Source organism: Agrilus planipennis, unplaced genomic scaffold, assembly GCF_000699045.2.
Source record: "Agrilus planipennis isolate EAB-ADULT unplaced genomic scaffold, Apla_2.0 scaffold153, whole genome shotgun sequence".
Taxonomy (NCBI): Eukaryota; Metazoa; Arthropoda; class Insecta; order Coleoptera; family Buprestidae; genus Agrilus; species Agrilus planipennis.
This window is the reverse complement of record NW_020438996.1, coordinates 481,973-492,528: the sequence shown is the minus strand read 5'-3', so window position 1 is coordinate 492,528 and position 10,556 is coordinate 481,973. Positions and strand designations below refer to the sequence as shown.

Below are 10,556 nucleotides of genomic sequence, written 5' to 3'. Positions count from 1 at the left end.
CCATAAAATACAAAAGTATAAATCATATATATTAAATTAGTCCTATAAAATTAATTCAAATAAAGAACATACTCCACAACAAACTAAAAATAAATAAATAAATCGGTATATTACCACTTCAATTATAGAATATATTTTAAAGAAAGCCTCTAGTTTACCAGTACCATCTGATTAATTTTTAATAAATATTCGTCTTTTTTGTTTAGGTCTACTCTAACGTGTATGATTGTAAATTTTAAATTTCTTTTTTAAAACTACTACTAACTTCTTTTTTTTTTAATTCCATTGACCAATTGGATGTGTCTTGGTAATTGAATACTTTTACAACGTGTTATTATTGTTTTGACAATATCCATTTTTAACATCTTTATATTTATGAATAACAGATTTCATAACAAAAAATTTCAGTGGTCTGTTTTCATCTTGATCTTGAACATCAATTATTTTGAGTAACCAATTCTGAAGTCTTATCAGTAGTTTGGAACAATTTTACTATATCGTCCATCCCATCCAATTATATATATATATATATAATATATATAACAAAACAATATGTTTTATATAAACAAAGTACAAAGGTGCGGTTTTTATTATTCTTCTTGTCCTGCTATTTTCCTCTTCCACAAGATTTCTCTCATCCTTTTCAGGTTATCCATTCTTTCCAGTAAGGTTTTCCAATTTTTTGTAGAATTTCCTGTTTCTCTATATCGCTCAAACATGTGTTCAAGCGTCTCTGGCTCCTTTTTAGATAATCTGTATAATTTCTTTTCTTCTCCATCCCAATACCTTGACGTTCTATTTTCACTCCCCAATCTAAATCTTGCAGTTAATTGTAGCTCGTTTTTTCCCTTTGCTCCTTCATCTTTCAAATAATGAGGTTTCTCTTCTCCTTCTTTCCATAATATTTTGTACTCTTGAGCGAATGTCAGGTTTCTCATTTTCTCTCTCCTTCTTTGTTTATCAATATCTTTGGTTAAGTTTTCTAGTTCCTTCCATACATTTCTCTCATTTTCCAGCTTCCATATATAATGTTTGATTGACCATCCTCTCTCCATTAAAAAATTCTTTCTTTCTTTTTTCCATCTTTCCCTNTTGGTTAAGTTTTCTAGTTCCTTCCATACACTTCTATCATTTTCCAGCTTCCATATATAATGTTTGATTGACCATCCTCTCTCCATTAAAAAATTCATTCTTTCTTTTTTCCATCTCTCCCTTGTGGTTTTCTTTTCTTCCTTTTGCAAGACCGAAATATTATCCTTAACTTTTACACATTCTTTTAAAATTGTGTTGCCTTCGGAATTTAATACTTTTTCTTCGTACTTTAAGGCCCTTTTTGAATATTTTATGGTCAGTATTTCAGATTTAGTTTCTTCCTGATGAAGGTATCTCAGAGTACTGTTATCTAGCTTTAGTTATCCATTTAATATATCTGTCTTGAATACTTTCGGTTTCTTTTCTCTCTTCCCATCACCAGATTTCTGCCCCATACTTCAGTATACTTTCTACTACTGTCTCAAAAAGAAACATTCTCTTTTTCCAGCAATCTCTTAAGTTTCTCTCTCCTATTCTCCATACTTTTCCCATTACACTTAATGTCTTCTTTTTCAGATTTTTAATGTGCTTGTCTACTCCAATATTCCTCTGCAATATGAAGCCTAGGTAATTAAATTCTATAACCTCTTCGATTGTTTTTCCGTTCCATTGGAATTGGACCTTTTTCTTTCTTCCTCCTGCCTTCTTCCCTCTTAAAATTTTTGTTTTGTCTGTATTTAATTCCAATCTTCTTTCCTTTATGTATTTGTTGAATTTTGTTAACATTTCCCTCATTACTCTTTCATTATTCGCCAGTAAAACTATGTCATCTGCATATGACACTGACCAAATGTTTCTTCTACCGATTACTATACCTCCTTCTTGCGCTGTGCTCTTTTTCTTCTCTAAGTTTGCAAATGTTGCATTAAAAAGTACTGTGCTCAGTGGGCAGCCCTGTCTTATACCTTCCCTCATTGATATAATCTTTGATTTTTCCCCACTGACTTCTATTTTAAAGTAAGTTTCTTGTGTTCTATTTCTAACTCTTCTAAGGTCTTCCATATCATATCTCTTTTAAGCTTATCGAACGCTCCTTTCATGGTCTGCAAAGAGGAGGAAAGTTTCACCTTTTTCTTTTTTTATTTCTTCTTTGAAGGCCGTTTTAACTATCTGTATTGCGTCAATAGTTCCTTTGTTTTTCCTATATCCCATCTGCGACTCCCGTAATGCTTTTTTGTCTTCCAATTCTTTTTCTAATTTTTTCCTAAATATTTCCGCGTAAATTTTATATCCTGTGTTCATAAGAGTTATTCCTCTGTAGTTTTCCGGTTTATGTCTATCTCCTTTCTTGAAAATTGGTTTTATTATTCCCATTTTCCATTCTTCAGGCAGATCTTCATCTCCATTCCATATTTTATTTGGTATTCCTTGCAAGTTCCCTTGTGCTTCCCTTCCACCATATATCCAGGCTTCATTTGTGATTTTATCTTCTCCAGTCGCCTTTTTCTTTTTAAGCTTCCTTATTGCTTGTTCTACTTCCTCTAGCGTTATTTCTTGATCTTCATTTTTTCTATTTTTTCTTCTTTGCTCAGCTGTCTTTTTTCTTCTACTACTTTTCTTCCCATTTGTTTAGCAAAGTGCTCAGTCTATTCAACCATATGTATATTTTTATTCATCCTTTGCTTTTGTTTTTGTTTATTATCTTCCAGAACTTGTTTCCCGTTTTGTCCTTTCTTGCTTCTAACCAGTCTTTCTCCAATGCCAGTCGTTTCTTATCTTCAATTATTTTGTTGTATTTCTTTTTACATTCGCAGTAATCTGTTTAATTTACTTGTTTTTATATGTTTTTTCCTTGTCACCTTTAAATTCAGTTTTGCTGTATGACATTCTTGATCCCACCATTTCTTTTTCTGGATACTTGTATTAATCCTTATTTTCTTTTTACATATCGCTGCATTTAGCGTTTCTCTTAGTTCATTCCAAGTTTTTGGTCTTCCTAATTCTTTTAACTTATTATTGTAATTTAAAATATCCTCCTCTGACCAGCATTTGTAGATGATTGTTTTGTATTTAGATCCTTTCTCATGGACCTTTTTCGTTAAAATATTTAATTGCAAGTTTAATCTTTGATGGTCTGACTCATTGTTATCCACCACCTGCATTCTCTTTATCAAATCTTCAGTTTTTCTATTGGTAATTACGTAATCTATTACTGTCCTTCCTGTACTTCCTATGTAAGTTAATTCCCCTTGTTCATCGTCTTTTACATTTCTATTTAGGATGAACATTTCGTTTATCTGAGATCCAATTCAATAGTACCTCTTCTTCTTTATTTACAACCTTATCTTTAGATAGCCTATATTCTTCTGTCATCATTTCGCTCTCTCTTCAACCTTCATTTGCTGTTCTTGCTATTCTAAAATCTCCTCCCATTATTATGTATTCTTCTTTGAAATCTTCTTTTTCTTCCTACTTTTTCATAGTTTTTACTCCTTCTATCTCTCATGTGTACGCTTAAGATCGTAACTTTTCCGTTGTTTGTATTTAAATCTAGTTTAACATTTCTATTTTTGCTAACTTTACATTTAGGGATTTGCTTAATGCTGTGGCCGTTCCTTCTTTTAGCATTCCCTTTTTCCCTTCCCTTCTTGCTTCAACTAGTAAAATATTGTAATTTATCAATTTATTTTCTATTAATCCTCTGTCTTTCTCGTCCGCCCAAGTCTCTGTTAAATTTATTACGTCATACTCCAATAGTTTTTTCCATTCGTCCTCTAAATTTCTGATACCCGAAACATTCCAAAAGGTTATTTTTAAGCATTTTCCTTTGTTATTTTCTTTGTATATTTTTTGTAGAGTTTCTTATCTAAGTTGTCTCTTACCAGCTATTGTTCCTAATAATCTCCTATTATCTAACTTGAACGCGTTTTTGTAGGTAATCTGATACTTATTGTCTATTTTATATTTTAGTTTTTTGGCATAAGTTTTCCTTCCACTTCGTTCCATACCATCCATCTTTCATCCAATTATAGGATAAACTGTAATACTGTGGAAAAGTCCATAGTAAATTTGGATCAATTGTTTCTTAGTGAATGTGGCTCTGAACCTAGAAAAGACCAAGTATTTGGTTTTATTAAGGATGGCTTTGATACGTAAATCCCACTACTTATTATAATCATAAGTTATGTATATCAGGCTTGTTTATATTAAAGGTAAGTTTATTTTTATAAAGTCAAGCATAAATAGCATCCAGTTTCTGTAATACTGCTTTTGATAGCTCAGACCAAGTTTGTCCACCCATTGTAACCATTGTGACATACTTGTATTCGCAAGTAATCTTTGAATAGACATAAACTTATACCTTTTATACCCATACTTTGTAGCTTTGGCAAGATAATTCGTCAGACATTTGAACGCCCTTTTAATTACTCACTAATTTATTTGACCTATATAGTTCAAATTACAGTTATAACACTTAATGTAGTAAACTGTGTTAACAGTATTACTTGTAGAACAAACAGAATAGCTCAAAACCCCAACGCCAAAACACGACACTGTAGTTGTCCGAAGCACTTTTCGGTAACAAAGTTACCTTCTTCAGGGATATAATTTATACATGTTCATTCTATAAAAAAAATTCTTGCTAATCTCTTATGGGTTTTTCACTATTTTCCTCTTCGTTATTTTGATATAGTTATACGTTGACATGAAATAACCGATTTCCAATAAGAAACCTTCTTCTGCTTTAAAATGGGTTTTTACATGTCAAACTTCACTAAAAAAACTTGCACCTATTTAAATTTCGCGGCTTTTCTAGACAACTGTCCAGAGATGCACCGGCTCAGAAAATTAAAAAAAAATCCGCATTTCCAACTATGATAGTATATATTTCTTTGAAATATGTCTATGTCTATGATGTTTACCAACAATTGTGAATGTACATAACCTTACGTGTAATGTTAAGGAAAAATTGAATTTTTATGCGTTAATCAACCATTTGGGACTATTTTCATAATTTATCATTAATGGATTCGAATTTAAACGAAACTTCGGGACTCAGTAATGTTGATGATGCTTCAAATTATGCGGTAAAACCTGTCGAAAGTGAACTTTCACAACATTATCCATTAAAAGCGATATTGCAACCTTTGGTAAGTTTTATAATATGCCTGTTTATTTTTGACAATACAGATTTTACAATAGTTTTACAAGACAAATAAATACATATAGGGATCCACATCATTAACTAAATCGCCTTCATGTATGGTGGTATACACTCCTGGGGGGACAAGTGAACCTCATACTAATATTACATTACAGTAAGAACAAAATGCAACTGTTAAGGAATTATTACTTATCTTTGTCATTTTAGAAACTGTGTTATTACAATGGATTTAGGATGTCCATTGGATCTAATGAAGATTAATCTTAGAACACGCAATTCCGAGTTTAATCCTGCTCGATTTTGTGGGGTTGTGATGAGAATCCGCGAACCACGAACTACAGCATTAATATTTAAAAGTGGAAAAGTTATCTGTGTGGGTTCTAAAAACGAATATGACGCTTTAGTGGCAGCAAAGAAATTTGCACGTATTATACAAAGAATTGGATTTAATGTAAGTTTCAAAATTAGAGTTGACCAATAAAAAAGTGAAAAACTGTACTAATTTTTTCGTAGATCCGATTTACAAAATTCCAAGTGCAAAATATTGTTGCAACTTGTGATCTAAGATTTCCCATTAAATTGGAAAATTTAAATCAAATACATGGACAATTTAGCAGGTACTATCTTGAAAAAAATTTATCTACTTCAAAATGGCTAATTAATTTTTTCTTCTAGTTATGAACCAGAACTTTTTCCTGGATTAATTTATAGGATGGTTAAACCAAGGATAGTTTTATTAATTTTTGTGAACGGTAAAGTAATCTTTACAGGAGGAAAATCCAGGCAGGATATCAAAGATGCTCTGGATAATATTTATCCTATTTTAAGAAGTTTCAGGAAAAACTAATGAAGTAATTTATTACCATTCTCAGAAAAAGAAAGGCGTTTCCTTCACATTATAAACGTCATTTTTTGTATAGGTACCATGATGAATGCAATGTTTATTAAATAATAAAAGCAGACAAATTAGAAAAGCATTTCATTTATCTTGTATTCAATGTGCTGTATAAAATTTTCAACAAAACATGTTTATACTTACATTTTATTTACAGAATGAAAACTGCACAAAACCATAAATTAATTAATTAATCGTTTTCTAATAAAGACAAATATTGCATTAAAAACATTTCTTCTTCATGTAATGGTAAATCTAAATAATCTTCTTCCATTGCAGAGAGGTCTTCTTTTAAACGATCATAAGCTTCTACTTTTTTCATTTCATATTCTTCATCCACTTTACTTTTCTTGGACTGTTGTTTTTCATTCTCTAAATAAGGAATAAACCACAAAATAGTGTTATGTTTAAAATAACTTTGAAGGTTATAAGTACCTTCAAATATTGTAAAATCTCCTTCAATAATACCATCATTCTCTACTAATTCGTCAATAGCTCTCCTTATATCACCATCGTACTTTCTTAAAGCCATTTTTGCCATTCGCGGATCGAAACCTGCATTTTCTAACTAAAAAATAAAAATGAATTAAACGATAGGTATTTATTTATATTTGACACCAATTGAACCTCAGGTGTGAGATCATTTATTAATTTGAGCATTTCTTGGCTAATAGAAGAACTTGGCCCTGGAATTGGATTATCGTGTATATATTGAATACTTGAGGACATCTCATTATTACAATTTTGAAGAGCTCTCCTGGCTACCTCTTTATTATAACCCATGTTTATTAACATTGTTAAAAAATTAGGTTCAACGTACTGTTTGCCATCGACACACTTTCCTAACTGTTTTCTCTCTCTGGAAAGGAAAGGGAATAATAGATTAACTTAAAAATGAATTTTAAAAATAATAATATACAATATAATAACCTGATGTGCTCAAATACAACAAAATTCTAATAAAAAAAGTTGTACTGCGTTGTAACAAACATTATATTATGAAGAATATGGAGAATTGGACTAAAATTATGCAAGAATGATGTAGTCAAGAAGAGGTTAAAAAAATATACGAATGATGTAACAGAAAAACTCCAAACAAACAGAATGAAAAATATAAATCATAACATTTTTACCTTTGCAATATTTTTTCAGCCAGGGCTTTTTTCCTTGCCTCTGCTTTTCTTTCTCTATTTTCATTTATAAAGTTCGCAGCTAAACTTAAATCGCCATGGTTTGCTCTTAGGGCAACTCTTGCTTCAGGAATTGAGAAGCCTTTAAGAATATGTTAATCAGTACTCTTAATAAACATTTGTTTTTAATTAATAAACCTAATTCTATTAATGCTTCAATTTTATCATCATCAACTTTTAACTTCTTCAAATCCATTTGCACCCTTTCCAAAAGTGCTTTTGCTTCTATTCTTTTGTTCTGGTGGAAGAGAACAACTGCTTGCAGTAAATGCAGACGTAGTAATAGAGCAGTTTCATTTACTACTAATTGAAATGCATATAAAACAAAAAATATTGATACCATTTAAAATTAACATACCAGTGGTTCCTTTCAAAGCTATCAGTCTTTCCAAATTTGGTCCATAACTTTTAATGAATCTCTCTTCACATCTGTTTAATCTTTCATATGCCTCTGGTAAATGATTTACACTTTGAAGACACAAATAGCACCATGTAATATCAAGATCCAACAGTGCATAATTATCTACATTCTCCAATAACTGAGAATTGCATTGTCTTAAATTAAAACATGTAAATTTAAAAGCAAATTTCTCTTTAAGTTATCTCTATTACCTGAATTCATCATCTGCTTCTAAAAAATAGATTAACGCTTTAGCATGATCATTTTTTTTTAACGAACTTCGTCCTTTCTCATGTAATGCCATTGCAAGTATCAATGCTTTCCTTTCACGTTGTGGTACATTAATTTTATTTCCATATTGATCTTCCAACTATATTGAGACTCAGATGAGATAATTTGTTTAAATTTATGATAATACTTCTACAACCTCTAAGTAATGTCCATTATCTTCTTTTAAAAGTAACTTTGTGTCTTCCTTTACACTTTCTACTTCTTTAAATTTTTCTTCAGATTTCTGAATATCAGATGAGGTTTCATTCAATATTATTATTGCTAAAATTGTTTGGCCATTTTTAATGCCCTGAATATTTAGTTTCTCTGTTTCTTTTACAATTTTCCCACTAGCAATCAATTTAATTCTACAAAACAGAACTTAATACAAGTACATCACTCTGCTATTATTTTCACCTTTCACAATGATTTTGTAAATGTGAAGTAATCAATTCTTTCAATTCACACCCTGAAGAATTTAACGATATCTCCACTGAGAAAATATTCGTATTTGATTGAATAACTGCCTTAACTTTCAATGTAGCAATGCCAAATTCTTTAAATTTCTCCTTTTGTTTTAACTTACTTAAAGCATTATTCTGTAATTCAACAACAGCATCGTAACACCTCTCGTATGGCAATTTAAAAAAGGCACTATACTCTTGAGCTAGAATCTATGTATATCGTATAAAAATACATTAAGTCCATAAATAATACCAATAAAATAACCTTTAAATTTTCATCTGAAAAACTTTCCGAATCAGTGAAGTAAGGTTCTTTCCAAAGTTTTATATTGTCTTTTTGTAACTTATCGCGTATCTGAATAATGGCATTATTTAATTCAGGATCCATGGATATCAAAGATTTGCATTTTACAGAATAATACAACACAAAAATTACATGCTACACTTTCACCGCAAAAAGTATTAAAAATACCTAAGTATTACATTTCTAACGTTACCGAAAATATTGAAAATTCAGAAAACAATGACTCCTTTAAATTTCGTATATGGGTCACAACATTATCTATGGTCACAGCTGGTCACAGCTCTCTCAATAAGAGGCGACACTAAAAACCGCAAGACTCCGTACCTTTTGCGCAGGCGCGAAATTAACTCCTGTCAAGAATGTCTATGAGAATCGTCTTGCTGCCCTTTCTCATTTTTTAAATCGTTCTAACCTCTAACTACATTTTTAACCGTCAATTCAATTCATGGTTGATCGTGTATGCTGATTTATTTCATTCGTTTTTGGATTTCCTTCATCTACAGAATTGTGCACATGCAACAGTGTTTAATCTATGCATTAAACAAAGACTCATAATCATTGTTTAAAAAGCGAATTTATTCTGCTTTCTTAAAACAATTACTTATTTTTGTGTTTAGCTTATAAGTGGTGCTGGTGTAAATAGTGTCGAACAATTTAATGTATTTGTTTATATTATTAGGCAGACGTTTTTACGTTATATCTGTTATATTAATCATTTTCAAAATCAGAAAAATATAAATAACAAAGAAGTACATCAAGACCGTGAAACGCAATTGAAGATAGCAATGGAAACGTATCGCATTGCAATGAATCAACTGGATGATGAAGCNAATTAAATGGTCTCTTATCGTTCGTACAATGACCCTTACCAGAATAAATTGGCCTTTCTGTTGTAGTCATTTCAAGATATTTACAATGGTTTTCCAGTACGTTAACAAAGTCTCTTAACGTAGGTTTACCAACCAACTTAACCCTTTGCCGTTCCCATTCACGTTTTGTCGAAGCATCCAACTTGCTTGTAATAATATAGATGACAAGTGTAGACCAAGAGTCAGTAGGTTCACCTAATGCCTTTAATGCTAACAAATTGTTATTCATATCGTCTAACAATTGTCTGAGAGAGATGTGGGATTCCTTAGTAATAGTCGGCAGTTCAAAAAGTCCCTTGGTGTGATGGTGGATTAACGCTCGTGGATCTTCGTATCTATCCTTAAGACATTGCCACGCTAAGGTATAATTTGTTTCGGAAACCCCTAACGACTGAATAACACGTGCAGCATCGCCCTTGAGTGCAGAACTTAAGTAATGGAACCTTTCGATGTTCGATAACGATTTGCAGTTGTGGATGAGCGATTCGATTACTGCCCAGTTTATTTCTACTCAGATCAGAACGCTTGAGATCGTTTGTTTGAATTCGAATAAAAAGGCGGCAAGAGCAAAATCATAGACGACTCAAAATTATTTCGCGCCTGCGCAAGAGCTACGGAGTCTTGCGGTTTTTAGCGTCGCCTCTCAATAAGGCTAACTGACTAGACAGGAATCCTGTGAATCCGGCACCCGATAAAAATAATCTGTTGACTCAAACTCTATCAATAATTTTTGCGTCATTTGCGGGTTCTAAATATGTAAGTAGCACAATTGTGCATCCATTAGTTGTGTTAAAAAGAAGGGAAATTGTTTCGGTGGCAGGTGGAAATTGAATGTCAGTTTATTCAAGAGTTATTGAAGGTATCGTAATCTGATTAATATCAATCGATTGGGCGTTATTTGTGCTTGAAGATTGAGCTGGACTGAGCTATTACATATATATATATATATTTTATTGTACCACAATCA

At 31.5% G+C, this 10,556-nt stretch overlaps 2 protein-coding genes across 4 annotated transcripts; one reads left to right on the top strand and one right to left on the bottom strand.

The window, feature by feature from the left end:
• The first annotated feature begins 4,868 nt into the window (after positions 1-4,868).
• On the top strand, positions 4,869-6,169 carry LOC108738069 (TATA-box-binding protein). Its single transcript, XM_018471296.2, has 5 exons — positions 4,869-5,183; positions 5,263-5,351; positions 5,405-5,648; positions 5,711-5,814; positions 5,873-6,169. Exons 1-5 carry the CDS (start codon positions 5,058-5,060, stop codon positions 6,042-6,044), a joined length of 735 nt encoding a protein of 244 aa, XP_018326798.1. The 5' UTR covers positions 4,869-5,057; the 3' UTR covers positions 6,045-6,169.
• Positions 6,164-9,016, bottom strand: LOC108738067 (NEDD8 ultimate buster 1). 3 transcript variants are annotated; one of them, XM_018471295.1, is made up of 11 exons: positions 8,682-9,016; positions 8,370-8,626; positions 8,110-8,320; positions 7,895-8,052; positions 7,641-7,837; positions 7,421-7,585; positions 7,226-7,364; positions 6,833-6,951; positions 6,720-6,778; positions 6,528-6,660; positions 6,164-6,464 (listed from the first exon to the last, which is right to left on the bottom strand). In XM_018471295.1, exons 1-11 carry the CDS (start codon positions 8,802-8,804, stop codon positions 6,283-6,285), a joined length of 1,743 nt encoding a protein of 580 aa, XP_018326797.1. In that variant the 5' UTR covers positions 8,805-9,016; the 3' UTR covers positions 6,164-6,282. The 3 variants fall into 3 exon arrangements, with proteins under 3 accessions (XP_018326797.1, XP_018326795.1, XP_018326796.1); XM_018471293.1 differs by having other exon boundaries at positions 6,720-6,951; XM_018471294.1 differs by having other exon boundaries at positions 6,720-6,951; positions 7,421-7,582; positions 8,682-9,015.
• Between the last annotated feature and the right edge of the window lie 1,540 nt (positions 9,017-10,556).

What these genes read in the sequence shown, in the direction of transcription:
- LOC108738069 (XM_018471296.2), top strand. Translation starts at nt 5,058, where the DNA reads ATGGATTCGAATTTAAACGAAACTTCGGGACTCAGTAATGTTGATGAT. An exon ending in CATACTAATATTACATTACA is followed by an intron (nt 5,352 to 5,404) that starts GTAAGAACAAAA and finishes TTGTCATTTTAG; the next exon opens with AAACTGTGTTATTACAATGG. An exon ending in TACAAAGAATTGGATTTAAT is followed by an intron (nt 5,649 to 5,710) that starts GTAAGTTTCAAA and finishes ATTTTTTCGTAG; the next exon opens with ATCCGATTTACAAAATTCCA.
- LOC108738067 (XM_018471293.1), bottom strand. Translation starts at nt 8,804, where the DNA reads ATGGATCCTGAATTAAATAATGCCATTATTCAGATACGCGATAAGTTA. An exon ending in ATAATGGACATTACTTAGAG is followed by an intron (nt 8,053 to 8,109) that starts GTTGTAGAAGTA and finishes GTCTCAATATAG; the next exon opens with TTGGAAGATCAATATGGAAA. An exon ending in GCTGAAAAAATATTGCAAAG is followed by an intron (nt 6,952 to 7,225) that starts GTAAAAATGTTA and finishes TTTCCTTTCCAG; the next exon opens with AGAGAGAAAACAGTTAGGAA.